Genomic DNA, 20,392 nt, shown 5'->3' with positions numbered 1-20,392 from the left:
GGAAGAACTGAAGGCGGAAGTAGAGACACATGGGGTCAATCCAGTATTACAGGCCCACCACCCTTCGGGAGGAGGGACTAGATACTCATTTTCACCTGAGGAATTTACGGATATGGTTTCATTACACAAAGCTTCATGAGTGGGGGGGACTGAACCTAAACATTTCCCTCTTCCAGTCACCTCGGTCAGGGTCAGCTTCTTATGGCTTCTCCAGCTACAGATCTCGTGGCTGGTTGTTCTGTTAAAATTGCCCAACAGCCCCAATCCTTCATAGTAAGGAGGTCCAGAGGAGAAACACAACCAACGGGATTTAGTAGTATTAGGGTTGGTGGTGTTTAGAACTTGGAAAGCCCCCTCCAGAAGATTGAAGAGGCGTTGTCCAGTGTCAGGAAAGGGGGCTATTTGGTCAGGGGTGGGGGCAGCAGAAGTAGTGGTAGGGTCTACCAGAGGCACCGGAGTCTGCTTCAGGATCGAGGTTGGGAGACGCGGTTGATTTCTTAGGACAGAATTAGGTCCTATTGGGGCAGCTGGAAGGGTCTCAACTTTGAGTCTGACAGTAAATATGAGGCCCTTGTCATATCCAGATTTATAATATCTAAGTCCCCACTGTCGTCCAGTGATCTACCCATCATACTGGCGTCCCTTATCACTGAACGTGATATTTAAGGGGATGCATAATCCTGTCTATTCACAGTTGGGGGATGTGTGGTTCTGGGCTACTTTAAGGAGGTCTCAATCAGACACAGGATTCCAATAAACATTACCCGTAGTCTCACAACTCCAAGAGTTACAATAAAAAGATTGCGAGCCCCCACATTGTTGGGTTTGTTGGTAGGTTCGTCCGTCATGGGGGCAGACATAGAAAGTAGTGGTCTTTATCTGCTGGCGTGTGGCCGGATTTCTGCACTCAAAGCTTCATAAGCCACTCTGGCTCTGGGCTTGTTTTTCTCTGACGTAATACGCCGAAGTCGTGGGCCTGACCCTGTTTGCCTGCATCCAACTAAGCTCGGGTATATCCCAGTCTCCTATTCCAGCGACTAAGGCACAAACATCAGGGTGCAGGGACGGCCACCAGATTTTAAGAGGAGCAACCTTAGAAACGGACCACACTGTCTCCCCTGTTTGGGAACAGACCTGCCATGTCAGTAGTCTAGGTTCGTGGGGGTTGGGGTCCTGAAGAGTGGGGAGTAACTGGGCTATCAGAATTATCAGTGACACAATCATTCTTACACAAGCAAAGTTTAAGAAAGTTATCAGTTCGAATTACTCGCCAATCCGGGCCTGGTTGAGGCGCTCTCTTCAGATGTGAAGCGTGGACCCAGGAGGAGATGCCATCCACTTTCACAGCTGTGGGAGTAGTCAAAAGGAAGATGAAAGGTCCTTTCCACCGGGGCTCAAGATTTCCCATTCGGTGTCGTTTCACGTAGACAGAGTCTCCCACTTGGAACTGATCAGGTAGTGAGATGTCCTCTGGCTGATAGACTTCTCGGATAGAGGCCCACACTTCTTTCTGCACAGCTTCTAGAGCCCGCAACTTTTCAAGCAGAAACTTATTAGTCACACATTCAGAGGATGTATGGAGGTGAGCTGCATTTAGCGGAGCTGGAGCTCTAAACATTATTTCAAAAGGTGTTAGTTTAAAACGGCTGGGGGTGTTTCTGACTGGAAATAAGGTGAAAGGAAGGAGGACTAACTAATCACATAAACCAGTCTCTATGGATAATTTAGTCAGGGTCTTTTTTAGAGTTCTATTCATCTTTTCTACCTGTACTGAGCTCTGGGGTCTATATGCACAGTGCAATTTCCAATCTGTCCCCAGGATCTTGGCCAATCCCTGACTTACCTGGGCAACAAAGGCAGGACCGTTGTCAGAGCCGATTACCTTTGGGATCCCGAACCTGGGAAATATTTCTTCAAGGATCTTCTTGGACACCATCTGAGCTGTCTCAGTTTTGGTGGGGAATGCCTCTGCCCATCCTGAAAAGGTGTCTAGGAAAACTAGGAGGTATTTATATCCATACTTAGCAGGCTTAATTTCAGTGAAGTCAACTTCTCAGTAGGCTCCTGGCCGATCTCTTCGAAGCCTCTTTCCGCATATTACTTGATGTTTGTTTACATTTACTAATTGGCAAGGAACACAATTTCTTACAACCTCGTCTGCCAATTTTCCCAAACCGATGACATGATAAGGGGAATCTCGAACCAGGGTTTTTAGATTATTGGCCCCCAAATGTGTTAACTGATGTAATTGCCTTAAGTATTCTCCTGCCTTTTTCTGGGGCAGGATAATTTTCCCATCTTCTGACTTATACATTCCAAGGGGTGGGGATTTTTGGATCCCCAACTTGTCCATCCGAGCAAGATCCTCGGGGGTATACTGAAAGTTCTTACTACATGTGGCTTCCGGGTACACCTGGAGGGGTAAGATGTTCGTTCCCTGGGCTGCTTGTTTTGCGGCTTGGTCCGCCCTTCTGTTTCCTTGAGCTATTGGAGAGTCACTTTTTTGAAGCCCAGGACAATGTATTATTGCTACTTCTCTAGGTCTATGGATGGCTTCTAGCAGATCTAAGATTTCTTGTTTATTCTTAACATCTTTCTCGGCAGAAGTCAGCAGCCCTCTCTGTCTATATATAGCCCCGTGTATATGAGCAATGGCAAAAGCGTAACGGCTGTCAGTATAGACGTTAAGTCTCTTACCTTCTGCCATCTTTAAAGCCTGAGTCAGGGCGACGAGCTCTGCTCGCTGCACAGAAGTGCCCGTTGGGAGCCCGCTGGCCCACACAATTCGGTCATCATCTACTACTGCAGCTCCTGCCATCCTCTTACCTCCCATGATGTAACTGCTCCCGTCTGTGTACCAGGTCAGGAGTCCCGGTCCTTCTAAGGGCTGATCTCGTAAGTCCCGATGGGTCCCCGTCTCCTCAGCCAGGATTTCCTGGCAGGTATGAAGCACTTCTTTTCCCACATCGGGGAGCAGAGTAGCCGGGTTTAGGATGGCAGGCGGGGCAAATTCTACACAATCACGATTCAGGAGTAAGGTTTGATAGTGAGTCATTCTGGCATTTGACATCTATCTTTCGGGTGGTTGTCGAATTACGCTTTCCAGCGCATGAGGAGCAACCACAGTGAGTTTTTGTCCCAGCGTTAGCTTGTCAGAATCTTTAACTAAGAGGGCCACAGCTGCCACTACTCTCAAACAAGTGGGCCATCCGCTACTCACGGGGTCTAATTTTTTAGACAAATAGGCGACAGGTCTCTTCCAAGGTCCCCATTGTTGGGTCAATACTCCTCGAGCTACTCCACTCCGTTCATCCACGGAAAGGATAAATGGCTTAGTTATGTCTGGCAATGCCAGAGCGGGTGCCGAGAGGAGGGCCTTTTTGATATCATCAAAGGCCTGTTGTTGTTCAGATCCCCAAACAAACGGGGCTGCTCCTTTAGTAAGGGGATACAGAGGGGCAGCCAAAGAAGCATATCCGGGTATCCACAGTCTACAAAACTCTGCTGTCCCCAGAAACTCGCGAACATGGCGTGTAGTAGTGGGAACCAGAATCTGCGTCACAGTCTGCTTTCGGGCTTCAGTAAGCCACTTTTTCCCATTTCTCAGGGAATATCTCAAATAAGTCATCAACATATTGTAACAAAGTTACCTGTGGGTTAGAAGCTCGGTAGAAAGCCAAGTCTTGATGTAGAGCCTCGTCGAAGAGGGTGGGCGAGTTCTTAAATCCTTGTGGCAAATGAGTCCAGGTCAATTGTCCAGTAGTTCCTGTGGAGGGATCTTTCCATTCAAAGGCAAACAGCGGTTGGCTGCTCTGGTGCAAGCGCAGACAAAAGAAAGCAGCTTTTAAATCTAAAACTGAATACCAGGTGTTTTCCGGGGCCAGGGAGCTTAGTAGGTTATAAGGATTTGGCACGGTGGGGTGAATGTCCTGTGTCTTTTTGTTAACTTCTCTTAAATCTTGTACTGGTCGGTAGTCTCCCGTTCCTGCCTTTTTTGCAGGCAGCAAGGGGGTGTTCCATGGGGATTGACATTTTACTAATATCCCCTGTTCCATAAGCTTCTGGATATGTGGCCTAATTCCGTCCTTGGCTTCTTTACTCATTGGATATTGTCTCACAGTTACTGGTAAGGCTGAAGCTTTTAGTTCTATAACTACAGGGGGCTGGTTCTTGGCGAGCCCCATGCCGGCCGTTTCCGCCCAGGCTCCTGGGAACCCGTCAAACCACTCCTGACTAATTTTGGAGGGCTCCGGTCCTTTAAAAAGATGGTATTCATCCTCTAATCTTATAGTCAGGACGCTTAAGCTCAAAGGTTTATTCTCTTGATTGGTCACCAGAGGTTCTCTAGCTTGAAAGGATATTTGGGCCCCCACTTTGGTTAAGATGTCTCTTCCTAACAGGGGTGTGGGGCATTCCGGTATGACAAGGAACGAGTGGTTTACTCGTCCTACTCTTAAATCTACTGTTCTCCGGGTAGTCTACACATATTGTTTCTGGCCCGTAGCCCCGATCACCCAAGATTTTTTATCAGAGAGGGGGCCCTTTGCCTGAGTCAATACAGAATGTTGAGCACCGGTGTCTACCAGGAACTCAACGGGTTGCCCCTCCACTCTCAGAGTTACCCTGGGCTCGGGGAGGGGCTCCGAGCCCCGTCTTTTCTAATCCTCGTCTTCCAGCAGGGACAACACCTTCTTCGGAGGCTTTTTTAGTGGCTTTTTAGGGCATTCTTTTACCCAGTGCCCTTTTTCCTTGCAATATGCACATTGATCTTTATCCAAAGGAGGCCGGTTGCCCAGGTGCCCTGCCTTACTAGTTCTGCCGCTAGAGGGCGGGCGTCCCTTACCTTCTACCACTGCAGCCAAGATCCTTGTTAAATTTTTCTCATGTTTCCTATCCCTTTCTTCCTCTTTACTTTCTCTTTCCTTCTCCTTCCTCAATTCTTTTTCTTCCTCAGTCTCTCTCTTATGATAAACTTTCTCAGCTTCTTTCACTAAATCTCTCAGCGACAAATCTTGTAAGCCTTCCAATCTGTGAAGCTTCTTTCTAATATCGGGTGCTGATTGCCCAATAAAAGCAAGAGCCACTGAGGCGCTGTGCTCCTCGGAAGTGGGGTCAAAGGGAGTATACCGCCTGAAGGCTTCCGTCAGGCGTTCTAAGAACACTACAGGCGCCTCAGCAGCTCCCTGACTGACCTCTCTTACCTTGGCCAAATTGGTGGGGCACCTCGCGGCCCCGCGAAGACCCGCCACCAGAGCCTGGTGATTGATGGTTAGTCGCTCCCTACCTTCTAGGGAATTAAAGTCCCAGTTGGGTCTGGTCAGTGGGAACCCCCTCTCTATATCATGAGGGAGTTGTGATGGTCGTCAGTCAGCTCCAGGCACGTTCTTTCGTGCTTCCAGGAGGATCCTTTCTCTTTCTTCCGTGGTGAAGAGCACCTGTAAAAGCTGCTGACAGTCATCCCAAGTGGGCTGGTGAGAAAACATTAGGGACTCTATCAGTCCAGTTAGTTTCTGCGGTTCTTCTGAAAAAGGAGGGTGATTAGCTTTCCAGTTGTATAAATCAGCAGAAGAGAATGGCCAATATTGCAGAGGTTGGAAAGGCGGGTCCCCTTCCTCTCCTAGGATGGGGGCCCCATAAGATCGGAGGGGAAAAATACCCGGCGGGTCCACTGCGGCACCTCGGTGGCGTCGAGTTCCCTGGGCTGGTCCCGGAGGCGGTCCCATTGCCCCAGTGCCTGAAGCTAGAGGCAGTGGGGGCGCCGGGGCTGGAGGCACCGGGGCTGGCGGCGCCGGGGCTGGGGCAGGAGGGTAGGGAGGGGGATCATCAACCATGAGTAAATCTTGAGTGTCAGGGTGAATTTTGGTAGTTTCTTTTTCCTTGCTCTGAGGTTGAGCCTGGGCCACTAAGACTCAAGAGCTCATTTTCTTTTGCACCCAGGGCTTTACCCAGGGTGGTGGATTTTCCACTAACTCCTGCCAGACCACAATATAGGGTTGCTGATCCGGATGTCCTTGAGACGAACTCTGAAAAACAACAGCTTTTACTGCAAGTAAAGTGGAGAGGTCAAAAGTCCCCTCCGGGGGCCACCCTACATTAAGAGTGGGCCACTCGGAGGTACAGAAAGTCTGCCATAGCCCCTTCTTAACTTCTACTGACAAATTGTGTGCCCTCGCTCTCACTTCTGTCCAGTGATCTAACGTCAGACTGAGTGGAGTCGTTACCGTCTGTCCCATGGTCAGTATAACAATTATTAGACACGTACAGAACACAAAAAACAGAGACACACAGAGATTAGACACACAGCGGCCGCACTTAGTTTTCTTCAGATTTCTGACCAAAAACTGAAAAGAATCAGTGGGCTGATACTCTTGGCGCCCGAATATCAACCTTATCTCATCAGATTCACTTTGCTGGAAAAACAGATGAGAGGCCACCAGGCGTCCCTGGCCCTCCAATCTCCCTGAGGCATCCCCCAGGGTTGCAGCCTGCGGTTCTCCAAGTACGTCTACCGACCGCAGTCTCGATCCCTTTATGGGATCGGGACGACTGCCAGACAAGGGTACCCCTTTTCAGAATTCTGACCGGTCTTACCAAGAAACAGAAAACAGAACACAGACAACTCAAGACGCCACTTAATCTTACCTCTCCCTCCAAGGGCGACTTTCAGGAGTGAAACTGGGCGAGCGCACAATCCCGGATGAGCCCCCAAATGTTGGATTCTCCCAGAGGAGAGCACCGCCCCAAATCACTCACAGAAGGCGTCTCTTGATGCAACAAGCAAGAGGAATTTACTCAGAGACCAGCTAGCTGGGGTCCAAGTGTCAGCCCGACGCAGTGGGTCTCAACAAGGACCCCGAGCACTTAGAGTCAGAGGTTTTTATAGCATTTTCAAAAAGGGCAGTATTTTTCCACAAGCACATCACATTGTTTTTCCAAAAACACATACATTTCGGCTGACGCCACATCCTGGGGGTCTGGCGAGATAAGATCACCCTTGGAATGTTAGGGTGGTTCTTAGTAAGATAAGCTTGGTATGTATGATTAACTGATTGAAGTTAGCTAACTAAAAGTCACTGCAATCAACACTGGCTGACTAACTTGTTTTTCAAGGTTCTAATATTTTCCTATTTTCTTCCTTCTAGGTTAGAAAATGGTGTCTAAGCTTTTAAGATGGCTATACTTATGCTAACTTTCTATCTTTAATAAAGTTGATTCTTAGTGAAAGATTCTACAATAATAAGAAAGTTTAAAAGCAAATGCAGAAGGTTACATAGTTGTTAACACTTAGCTTAGTCTTTTTAATATTAAGATCTTATTTTCTTAAATACTCAGACAATTCATTAAGACTTTAAGCATAAGAAACTGTTTTAATAAAACAATTAGAGAACCCTTTGCAATCTTTCAATATTAAGAGCAGAATAACAGTTAAAGAATACTTTGTCTTTCCAACTGAAAACAAAACTCCAATTTTGCTGTGTTCTCGATATTAAGAGTCACTTGCTTTAATTTCACATAGCACGATTATATCTGTAAGGATACAGTAATTTATTCTTCATTTGCCCTATGGTCCCAACACATAAGCCAGGGAGAATTATGCCTGGGCTTGCCTGGGGCTTGACTGGGTTTATCCCGCCTTATCTCTAAACATCTTGACCCTCCCCCAAAGCAACAGGCTGAGCAGATCTGCTGCAACAAAAGGCACCATGCTGCTGCACCACACTGCTCTCTCTGTCTCCCTTTAAATAAATAGCTGTACTTTAGAACAATTAACCTTCTTTTACTCTCAACAAAACGAATTTCCATTCTTTATACTTTCTCTTATTAAAACACATCTTAACATACTAAAATATTTTCCTTATTATATCAAGTAGTTTTCATTAGAACTTAAAACTATTTGATACTTTAACTTTCGGTGAACACTGAAAAATAGGCCACTGTAAACTGTTACACCAACATTCTTCAGATTGATACATTTATGAACATATTTTATCATTTTTGGAAATGTGCCTTATAGCACAATTTCTCATTAAGTACAAAATATGTCTATATAGCTTAGCAAACTTTAAGAATTTCGGTTACCACAAAAATTCTCAAGCTGTTTGCAGATATATACATTTATACATTAATACAGTAATATTATTAAAAAGTTTATTTGCTACACTTGTTTACTTATTTTTAGCAACATGCCAGATTACTTATAAAACTTTTACTAAACATCAAAGTCAAGCTTTTCTTTAAGCATCTTCTTGAAATATTTAACAGGTAACATCAACTTAAATGACTTTAAGTAAACTTTGGCAGTTAATAACTATAAGGACATGTCCGTATCAGTTAAGCTTAAATTAGCATTAATGCATAATATTTTTTTATTAGATTTTCTGGAAGTTTTAGAATGCCCAATTTTCACAAGCGCTTGTTTTTAAATCAATTTTATTAATACCATCCGGAGGTAGAAAACATTTTTTATTTACACACTTAGACACACAAACATACAGACCAAGACATAATGACTACAGTTAGCAACACTTTTCATATAAAAACATACACAGACAAACTGACATAAAGATTTGAGTTTCTAATATTCAATTGCCTTCTTTCTTCTTAGTTTATTTGATTAAAAGTACTTCAGTTTTCAAGAATACACTCTAAGGGGCAAGCAGTTTACATAACTGGGTTAAGGTTTAGATGGCCCCAGACTAACAGGGCCGATGAAGGCTCTGGACTGATAGGGACTGTGTGTATGGTCCAGGGGGCTGGAAATGAAATGCAAGTACAACTCTAGCTCCAGTCATTTAAAGCCAGGCTGTATTGCAGAAGAGAAATTTCTTCTATCTCAGGAAGTTTAGTTTAAGACTTCTCAATTCTCAAAGATAGTGATGAACTTAATAAGTAGAATAGATGTTCACTAAGAGAATTTAGAAAACTAGCTCCATATTGTAGTAGTTCATGGAACTTTTGACTATTTTCTTCCCTTGGGGCAAAATATATTTAGCTGCATAACATTATGTTGCATACTTCTTTTAGGGGCCAAGCCTCTCTAATCAGAGAGTTTGTACTGGGGCCAGGTTTGTGTGCAGAAGATAAGATACTTCTTTTTAGAGTTTAGGGATCGAACTGCTCTCAGTTTTCCTAGTTTTTTCTGCCCGAGCTTTAGTCATTCCTCAAGAGGCCCCTGCCTGTCTGATAAATGCAGGGACTGTGTGACTTTTCACTACTAGAGCGCTGATCTGAGTCACACGCTTGTTTGGCTTCCCTGGGGCTGCTGAGGAGGAAATGCTTAGCTTCAGGATGACTGCCTCTAAGGAAAGCAGTTAATAGAATAGAGCTATTTACATGTTGATCTGAGGGTTCAGCTTAATTACAGGTTCTATTTACATTACACAGGAGAAAGTAACGCAGGCCTAAGAGGACTGCTTTGAATGGGGATCAAGGTAAAAGAGCAATCTTTAAGATCAATGATAGCCATATTCCAGTCTTTTGGAATCATAGCCGGAAAAGGGAGGCCTTGTTGTAAAGGTCTCATAGGTTTAAGAACCGCATTAATTTGCCTTAAGTCATGTAAGAGTCTCTAATTAAGGTCCACAGGCCAAATGTGTCCACCGGAACTTTTTTTGGACTATGGGTAGAATAATAAGATTGAAGTCCCTTTCCTACCTAATTCCACAATTCTATGTCTACTGTCCCTTCTTCTGGGAACTAAGGGCACACTTTCTCAATAAAATCTAAAAATCTTTCTAATTGGGGTTTCCCTACTTTTATACCTCTAGCAGCTAACAGCCTTTTTAAACCCGACACGTAAAGCTGTCTGCTACCCATTGCCATTTCTTTTCACCAATGGTTCTTTCTTGAGGGAACCAGGGACACACATCTTCAATAAAGACTAAAAAACGTTTCAAATCTTTTTTCTTAACCCTTGTTCCTCGTGTCCTGAGGGACTCTGAGTCCAGCTATGAACAAATCTTCCTGCAAGAATGCTTGCCCCATGACTTACCTTCCTAAATGCGTCACCGATTGAGTACACACGAGTCTGTCTCACGCCGGGTTCAGAACGTGGCGACTCTGGCGAGGGTCTAGCTGCAGACACCTCCTTTCATGGGTGGGGTGGGCCCGGCCCACCCTCCTGGGGGCGACGTTCTCGCCTGGGCCCACCCTCCTGGGGGAGACGTTCTCGCTTCTCTGGTCTGTCAGGCCCCACGTTGGGCGCCAGTTGTCCCGACCCCGCGGGACTATCAACGGGGGTCGATGACCTGGAGGAGAGAATGAAGGGGCAAGGGACACAAAGAATGGACAGCAAGACAGGATGTCTGATAAAGCTGACACAGTTTATTGTTTGCAGGCTCAATTTATACAGGTAGCGAGGAAGGTGTGGGTCAGAGGTGATTGGGCCTTAGGTGGCGCCGGCGGGAAGGTGCAGAGGGGTGATTGAGCCTTGGCTGGCGCCGGTGGGAGCAGAGGACCCGGAAGAGAAGCAGGGAGTTCGCCATCTTGTGGGTGGGGGCCCTTGGGAGGGAGGTTTTAAGGGTGGGGCTTTCATAACCAAGCCTGCCTAAAGACACACAGGTCTGCTCCCAACACCCTATAATGCGTATATTGTTCCGTTTCGTTGGTCACTCAGCTCTCTTAAAATTCTTTCATTCCTGGAGATCCTTTCATCTCTCTCTGCATCAGCTTCTCTGCGTTCCTGTTCTCTGTTTTCTAGTCCATTAATGGTATTTTGCATCTCGTCCATTCTGTTTTGAGGCGCTTCCAGAGATTGTTTTATTTCTGTATTCTCCTTCCTTAGTTCTTGCATATTTCTCTGCAAGTCCATCAGCATGGTTATGACTTTTGTTTTGAATTCTTTTTCAGGAAGACTGGTTAAATCTATCTCCCCAGGTTCCTTCTCAGGGGAAGATGTAGCAGATGCCGAAGCTGTCTGGGTTAGTCTTGTCTGGATCATATTTTTTTGCCTTTTCATGTTGACAGGTGCTATTGACTGTCAGCTGGGAGGGCCAAACTTTTCACTTGCTACTGGCCTTTCTTTACTGGGACAACTGCGACCCCTAGTGGCTTGTGTTGGGTAATTGCGTGTAGATGGGTCTTTGTGTCTTGCCCGGCCAGAGCGGAGGAATTTCCCTTTCTGTGGGCGTGATTTGCCTTAGGCTGTTTCTCTGCTTTGGCAGTGCCCAGAGGAGTAATGGAAGGGGGGGCTGTTTGGCTGTTTACCTCCGTGAGGGGTCTCAGAGCTGTTGCCCAGGGGGTTAGTGCGCCTGATTTTCCCTGTAATTTCCAGCCACTGGGCTGTGACCTGTGTTGTTTCCATCTAGCTGTTAAGTCCCTGTCCCTTTAAGACTTTCAAAAAGCACTCGCTTTTCTTTGTCACAGGGGTATCAGCTTAGGAACCTGCTCAGAGGTCTTGCTGCCCTATTTCCCTAGTTTCCAGCCCTCCACACATGCACTGTGTCTGCGCTCTGGTGCGGGTGTCTGGGGCTGGGTGTTTAGCAGTCCTGGGCTCCCTCTCCCTCCTGCCGGGAGCTGGGGGGAGGTGTGCTCGTGTCCCGCCAGGCCGGGGTTTGTATCTTACCCCTTTCACCAGGCGCTGGGTTCTTGCACGTGTGGATGTAGTCTGGCTGTTGTCCTGTGTCTTCTGGTCTCTCTCTTAGGATTAGTTGTATTTGTTGTATTTTCAAAAATGTATATGTTCTTGGGAGGAAATTCCCACTTGTCCTACTCACGCTGCCATGTTGGCTCACTCAGATGGGTCTATTCTTGTGTCAGTACCATACTGTTTTAATTACTGTTGCTTTGTCATATAGCTTGAATTTAGGGAGTATAATCCCCCCAGCTTTGTTCTTCTTTCTCAGGATTGCTTTGGCTATTTGGCTCTTTTTGGTCCCATATGAATTTTAGAACTCTTTGTTCTGGTTCATTGAAAGTGCTGTTATAATTTTGATAGGGATAGCACTGAATCTCTAAATTGCTTTGGGCTGGATGGTCATTTTGACAATATTAATTCTTCCTACCCATATGCATTGCTGATTCTTTAGCTGTGTGGCTTGCTTTTGCATATCCTTTATAGAGTTTTATGAATGAACAGAACTGCTTAGTTTTGATATAGTTGACTTTGTCCACATTTTTCATAATACCTTGTTTGTGAAATCCCTAGTTACTTGAATCTGAAGAATTTGTAGTCTTGGCTACAAAATTCTGCATCTGCAATTCAGTTTTGTCTTTGATGTGAGGCAGGAATAAAGTTTATTTTTATGGCTCTGTACCTTTTAATAAATAGTCCATCCTGTTACCGTAATCCCACTTCACTTCTGTGATAAATAAACTGTGAATTTGTACACAGGGCATGTTAAAAGGCAAAATTCAGTTGAGGTCACTTGAAGACCTAATTGGTTTATCAAGCAATTCATTGACAGCATCCCATCCAGCAGGTAGAGAGATGGGAAGTTTTATAGGCATGAGTGCAGGCAAGGAAGTTATTAGGAAAAGAAAAAAAAGATGGATTATTTCAGTCTAGGTCATCTCTTTTGGGGGAAGGGACTAGCAGGGTTTATTGTGCAGATTACCTCCCTAGTGCTGGTAAGGAAATATCAGATCAACTGTTAAGAGGTCACGTTCTTGGGACAGGTTGAAACTGTAACTAAGTCTGGGTTTGCTGTCATGGGGAACAAATAACTCCATTTGGGGTCTGCTGTTTGTTTTCTGTGACTATCAGTATATAGCATAACTGAGCCACATCCTAGGGAAAATGACTTTGCACTGACAAAGCTTGATATTTATATCTCAACATCTGGGCTGCACTAAATGATTTCCCTTTAGTGTTGTAATTCAGGTAGTTGGAAGTCTCCTTGGTCATGTTTGGGAGCAGAGAGGGAGAGGTCTTTATCTACTAGCCGAAGACCATAGGGAGCCTGGTCAGTTTCTTCTTATGTTTGCATTCCTTTTTTCTCCCTGATAACTTGATGGGAGATGTCTCTGTTCGTTACCTGTTCCTAGTGATGAAGAGGCGCGGGAACAAGGTGGACAACCAAACTGACCCTACAGGCTACACCTGCACTCTCCTGCTGTCCCTACTGGCATGTGAGATACATAGAGATGCAGAGATGTACAGAATAGGAGCAAAACATCCAGAATTTACAAATATTAACATGTTGCCATTTGAATTATCTTCCTAATGTCAAAATACATAAAGAAGATAAATTCTTTATATTCTATTCCATTCCCCCCCTTCGCTTTTCACATCACCAGCCATGAATTTTGTTTCCATTGTTTATTTCAAATTGTTCTCACATAAATATGTATATGTGTGAGTATGTATGTATCTATATAATGTGCATATATTATATACATGTATGTAAACAAATATATGTGCACATACCTGCATATGAATTGGAATATACATTCATGTGTAATATATATGTGCCCATAAAAATGCCTAATTAATAGAGAAAATTATGTCATAATTGTTACATCACACAGTTAAATTTGATGACCCAGAGTGAAATGTACCAAGAGTGATGAATCACAAAATGTATTAAACACCAGTTTTAAATGACCTTTCAGCATATAAAGAACTGAAATACAGAATACAGATGTATTATGGATAGTATCTTAAGGGAGTGTGGGGACAATTGAAGTTCCCTGGGCCAGGATCCTCACCTGAACCTAAACTACTTGATGATGTAATTGGACCTCTGTCAGGCTATTGCTCCCACACCCATAGACAATAAACTATTTTGACTGAGTCACTATATAAATTGCTCTGCCCAGTGCTCTGGATGGAGGCAGAGATGAAGGAGGATTACAGACCTGCAGACTGTTTATTGCAGACGTAATTCTAGTGCTTGGAGTATCACAGGGAGAATAAATCTGTGTAAAATACACTTTTACCACAAGAATATTCTATTGTTTTTCCTCATTCTCACTGAATCCATAGTGAACTTGCCAAAACTGAAACTCCTTGACAAGACAGGGAGGAAAACGTTTTGCTATACTCTCTTAGGTTCCCTGACCAGGTCTGAAAATTAAACTGACCAATATTACTAGGAAAGAAGCATACACATTTATTTAACATATGTTTTATGTGACATGGGGGCATTGACAGGTAATGAAGACCAGAAGAAACAGTTAGACATGAGTATCTGTGTGCTAGGTCTGATGAAGAGTGGAAAATCGTGTGGAAGTATGAGAGGTCAGAGGGAAAGGGGGGCACCGAGTAGGCCGCCGTTCTCGGAGCTCTTCTCTGTGCTCTTTGCCTTTGAACACGAGGATACTCGCTGCCTTTGCCGACCGGGAGGGCTCACATGAAGGTTTCATGACTTGTCTCAGGGAAAACATGCTGAAGAATGTCCGAGTGAATTTTTTATTTTTGATATTTTAAGAACCTCCTTTGGTTAAAATTTTTGATATGCAAAGATGCCATATTTGGAGTAGTGTTTGCTGAACCTCCCCCTGAACTTTCACATGAAATATACTGAAAACACAGGGGGAAATAGCGCATATCAAGGTCAATGTAGTGGTTCCCTCTGGGAAGAGAAAAATTATCAAGAATGTGGAAAATAAAGTGGGAGGGAGGGGGGACTTCACATATACACGTGTTATTTTACTTTTTTATGAAAACTTAATATAAGATGACAATGTATTTTTGAAGGTGCCCGGTGACTCTTACTAGGAAACATTGCTTAAAACACCTTAACTGTATTTATAAATATTTATACCCCCATAAAAAAGTATGTCTTCCCACCTAAAATTGGACTTGGGTTTCTTGAAGCGCTCCCTCCAAGCCAACTGTGATGGTTCAGATTCCCCATGGAGCCTTTTCTGAAATGTGGGGAGGAAGAAATTTCCTCTATTGCTCAAGGTTCTTCTGCTTGTTTAAGAGTCAAATTGACAGGAGACAGAATAACAGGGGAAAAAAACAAAGTTAAATTTCATGTGTAGGAGGAGTTCATAGCTACAAATGCCAAAGACAGTAAGGACCATGGGTCTGTTTGTCATTCTGAAGGAAGGAGAAGAGGGGACGGGTCTGAGATTGCAAAGGAGAAGGGAGTCAGGCACAGGAATAAGAAAGATTAAATATTTAGCAAACAAGTGTTTGCTGGGCCACACAGAAATGATGGCACACAGAGAGGGATGGTACAGCCTAGCCACACCCTTTCCTGTCTACCACCCCTTATTCACATTAGAATGTAGTTACCTATGGGGATGGCTGTCCTACCAGAGTAGGTGCTCCATCTATATTGTTTTTATGCTCTAGTCAGGTGACCATTTAATAATGTACATAACTGTCAAATCACTATGTTGTACAGTATAATACTGTATATTAATGATACTTCAATAAAAAATACCCAGAAAAATATTTTTATTAAATTGAGGGGAGAGGTCAAGTTTCTTTCTGAGTTTTTTGGGCCTTGATTGCTTTCAACTCTGAGACAATATGCAAGCCTCAGAAGTACATCTTGGGGCAGCCTGCTCTTGGCCCCTACAGAAACAAAGATGCCTTTGTTTGTAACTATGAGGAGAACACAAAATTAATTAGAGAATATTGTATGTGTATAGATTCAAGGCAAGTGAAGCCAGGTAAACAGACACAGGTGGGTAAAAAATAGTTGGAACACAGCCATCCTGAATTCCTACTGTCTATAGATTTGGTCTGTAAGGGTTTGCACTGCTCTGGGATAAGAATGACACTAAATTAGCTTGGCTAATGAGGACTTGGGATATTGAGCCCCCAGGGAGACACAGAGTCCATCTGTGACCACCTCACACAACAGCCCCACTGAGTCAGCAACCAACACACCTGAGGCTCCTCCCAGGGATGCTCCTGCTTCATTATGAGCCAGGGGCCTCACTCAAGGTGTCTGCCATTCCTGAGGACAAACCTCCATCTTCCACATCCAGGGGATGCATCGCACATCACTCCTCAGTGAAGCCACCAGGTAACCCAAGTCCCTGAGTTAATGCACTAGAAATAAGGGCTGATGTTCTACCAAAATTCCTTCCCATGGAGGCAGTGAGGAGGGTTCATGCTTGAAATTATCAGATCCCAGTAGGCCATGGAGCTCCGGCGTCACTGTCTATCACCACAATGGACATCCCATATATGGGATTTGCATATCCCATGGCACCAGTGCTCCCTGGTCTTTATTGTCCTGGTGTCCTAACCCCATTCTCTAGTGTGAATTTCCTCCAGAGCCAAAATCTGCCCCATCTCAGGCAGGATTTCTTTTAAATTTTCTCATATTTACTTCAATTCTTGGTGTGGTGACACGGAAATGCTTTCCTTATATTTACTTTTGATTCTCTTTCCTGGATTTTCATAACATGATTGTGTAGAACACCTTTTGTATTGTCCCTATAGCCAATCTGGGGAATAAGAGGGTGGCCCAAGAAACTGGGATTTCTAGTCCCTTTCTAGTCTTACCTGTTGTTTAAAAAACTACCAAATATTTTAAGTAAAAGGAGCAGAAACAGTGTTATTTATTTGTTTCCTTTTATTTTTTTAACTTATTACATCAGCAACACAAAGAAAAGATATTGTGATTTTTATAAGGCATATGCACACCCCTCACTCATATCAGTACAGAATGAATGAATGCTGACATTGTATTGTATTGCCTTCAAGTTTTTATATAAAATAACACAATAATATACCTACAGAAGGTGCCCCTATTGAATTACCCTCTTTTCCCTCCTCCACTTCTAAAGCCATACCACCTTGAACACAATGGCTTTCCTCATGCATGACTTTGGACTGTATCTGCATTCATAATTATATATAGAGAGAGTGGAAGTAAGCATAATTCCTAAAGGGACATGGAGAAATAAATTGTGATGTAACTGTATAGTAAGATAATTCCTGAGGTATTTTTATTTCAATTTTTTTCCTTTTTCTTTTTTTTTAATTTAAATATGATAAAAAAGACTATGGTCTTGTTTTTATATTAATGCAGCTTGGACTAAATATCAAATTAATCAAAAAATAAATTACATGAGAGAGCCAACTGTAAATGACATATCCGGTGTGGTCATATTCACAAAAAGGTTTTAAAATTCAAAACAGTGCAATTTTTTGTGGTATCATAATATTAGATATAGTAAAAAAGTGCAGAGGAATCCTGTATATCAAGTTAGTGTTGTGGTTCCTTGTGGAAGTAAAGGAATCAGGATTGTATAAATACATGATACAGGGACTTCAAATATATTTGTATTAAATATTGCAATAAAAACACCTAGTAATGCTGATATAAGTGAATTTGATAATGTTTACTGGCTGGAACCAAGATCTCCACTGGTGTATTTGTAAGTTTCTTTCACTAGAATGATTCATAGTAAAAATAATTACATGTGTTTAGGATCAAGAAATATTTTTTAAAATTTCTCATGCTGTAGGATTTCTGTCATATGTTTTTTCTCCTGTAGGTTTTTGTTATTTGTTTTCATTCCAATATCTAATTATTTTTGTTATTTAATTCATTTAAATTGCTGTGTATTTCATCCCCTGTTCTTGGCAGATGAATAATGACATCACCGATGTCAGCTTCATTCCTTTGTACATGATAAAGGTTCCCAATTCGAGTCTCAGCTTTTAATCTCTTCCCTGAAATTTGCTATTGTCACAGTTGGGATGTTCTTTGTGATTGTTTTTCTTCCACTTCCCGAGCCCATTGCTTTTTTTAATGAGTGAAACATTCCTGGGGCTGCTGTTCATGGCAGGAAAAAGAGAACCATGACAGGAAATGTGAGGATGGGGGTGCCCTGTGCTGACTGCCATGCTGGATGTGTTTCTATTCATCGTCATCATTGCAACATCCCCATAAAGTCTGATGAGGGTTCCCGTTACACAAGTGAGGACACGAGGCCTCTGCAGAGACAATGTTCCCAGTTCACAAAGCAAGTGCTGCTCTGGACTGAAATCACTGTTTGAGTTCAAGTAATCCCCCAAATGATAAAGGCTGTCCCAGCCACTGCAGGCTCCCCAGGAGAGTGAGGACCACTGCTTCACAGAGACCATCCTGTAGGTCACTCGATTAGCTTGTAAGTGGCATGTATTTCTGCATGTCTTGTCTCGGTCTTCTCAGGGCGAAGAGATTGTTCTTATTTTCCTATATGCCAGTACAATTCATCCTTTTTCAGATTTAACTGTTTTTCTCAATGATATGACACTATCACCTTAGGGGAAGACACCTCTTAGGATGAGACAGAGAATCTCACCGTCATAGTGCTCTGCTTCTTGTAGAATGAACCACTAAGGCAGATGAGGACCATTTCAACTGGGGCATCTTATGAGCTTCAAGTTGATGGACAACGTTTCTTCTCTTTGCCAGGAGCGGAGCGTATACTTGGACGGATGCCATGACCTGCTGTGTGCCACTTCATGGGTAGAGGTAGACATATCTTACAAGAAATGGAAAAGTTTCAGATATTGTTCAGAATGAAAATGTTAAAAATGTTAAAGGAAATCATGAAACCTGTGTGATAATGAATGCTGAGTCTGTGTCATCAGGGGCATTAACAGAGACTGTTGAAGAGAGTCAACTTAGCAGACAGGTTGTCTAAACTGAGACCCAGTCTTTGCTGTGCACGACGGTACTTCCTGTCCGTGACCTAGCCTCATCTGACCCAAGTGTCCTCACGGGTAAATGGGATCACAGCATGTAAAATGCATCTGTAATGGGACCAGTCCTTCAGGTGATTCTGAAAAAGCCCAAATATTGGGGACCATTTTTATAGATGCAGATTTTGTAAGATTATTCTTGTCCTTCTGTTTGTTTGAAGGCATGGGATGTTTCTAAAGGAAATGCCATGTCTTATTCTTGGTATCAGTCTCAGCACTTGGCACATTGTGCAAAATGGATTTGGTGATCTCTAAAATTTTGGGTCCATAATGGGAAGGCAGGAAAGAAATAGTGTGAGAGATGGTGATGGAGGGAGAAGTTAGCAGAGGGACAGATCTGAATATTCATCTGGGTTCACAATATACATAGAGGGTACTGTTTCTATTTATTTAAGCACTGATTTTCAAATATTAGCATGTTTCAAATTCATCTGGAGGGCTTGTTGAAACATACATTTTTGGTCCTCACCCCTAAGTTTATACACAGTAAGGCTTCAGTAGTACCAAGAATTTTCATTTCTAACAAGTTCCCAGTTGATGTTGCTGCTGTTAGACCAGGAACTATTTTTTTCAATGTCCCTTTTATGTCATATTCATCAAGAATATGAATCACACAGATGTTTCAGAATTCCTCATCCTGGGATTGACAGACAATCCAGAACTGCAACCCTTCCTCCTTGGGCTGTTCCTGTCCATGTACCTGATCACTGTCTTGGGGAACCTGCTCATCATCCTGGCTATCAGCTCTGACCCCCACCTCCACAACCCCATGTACTCCTTCCTCTGGAACCTGTCCCTGGCTGACATATGTATAAGCACAACCACCATCCCCAAGATGCTGGTGAACATCCAAGCACAGAATCAGCACATTAGCTACACTGGCTGCATCGCACAGATTGGTTTTGTCCTAATTTTTGTTGGTTTTGAAAACTGTCTCCTTGCAGCAATGGCCTATGACCGCCATGTGGCCATCTGCCATCCACTGAGGTACACAGTCATCTTGACCTCCCGGCTCTGTGCTATGCTGATTCTGCTCTCTCTACTCTGGAGCATCGAGGATGTCCTGCTCCACTGTCTGATGGTGCTGCGGCTGCCCTTCTGCACAAACAGGGAAGTCCCCCACTTCTTCTGTGAACTTGCTCAGGTCTTCAAGCTGGCCTGCTCTGACACCCTCATCAATAATTTTCTGATATATTCTGTAGGCAGCCTATTTGGGGGTGTTCCTGTATCTGGGATCATTTTCTCTTATACTCAAATTCTCTCTTCCGTTTTGAGGATGCCCTCAGTGTAGGGTAAGTGTAAAGCCTTTTCCACCTGTGGGTCTCACCTCTCAGTTGTCTCCTTGTTCTATGGGACAGGATTTGTGGTGTACATTAGCTCTGCAGTTACTGACTCTTCCAGGAAGGCTGCTGTGGCCTCAATGATGTACATTGTGGTTCCCCAGGTGATGAACCCCTTCATTTACAGCCTGAAGAACTGGGACATGAAGGGGGCCTTAAGGAAAGTAATTACTAGGATACATCTGTCTTTAATGGGGTCACCTGCTTTAGGCTTGTTTTTCTTGAATGAGTGAAAGTGACAGGATTCTTTAGTGAGAAACATGCCTGTTTTCCACCATGTGTTTCTAAGATGATCAGATCACATGATGGCCACGTGCATCTCAACATGGGCTTGAAATGTGATGATACTTTTTGTCCAGCTCCAGGATGTTTGAGAATGACTCTGGTTTTCTAAACTCAGTTTCTTTGCTCAGGGTCCATTGAAGCAAAGCTGAATCAGGGGTTCTAA

The 20,392-nt window shown here is 43.6% G+C and overlaps 1 protein-coding gene and 1 pseudogene across 1 annotated transcript; one reads left to right on the top strand and one right to left on the bottom strand.

Moving 5' to 3' along the window:
• Window positions 1-1,150: 1,150 nt before the first annotated feature.
• LOC130679749 (uncharacterized) lies at window positions 1,151-11,722 on the bottom strand. The gene is given in 6 exon segments (XM_057489188.1): window positions 1,151-1,534; window positions 3,642-4,562; window positions 5,202-5,287; window positions 5,657-5,794; window positions 10,117-10,247; window positions 11,715-11,722. Coding segments are annotated over 6 exon segments (1,668 nt in total).
• Window positions 11,723-12,950: 1,228 nt separating this feature from the next.
• Window positions 12,951-20,177, top strand: LOC118929205 (olfactory receptor 7G2-like; annotated as a pseudogene).
• Window positions 20,178-20,392: the final 215 nt, after the last annotated feature.

This window comes from Manis pentadactyla, chromosome 12 (assembly GCF_030020395.1).
Source record: "Manis pentadactyla isolate mManPen7 chromosome 12, mManPen7.hap1, whole genome shotgun sequence".
In the NCBI taxonomy this organism is placed as follows: Eukaryota; Metazoa; Chordata; class Mammalia; order Pholidota; family Manidae; genus Manis; species Manis pentadactyla.
This window is presented reverse-complemented; position numbering and strand designations above follow the sequence as displayed.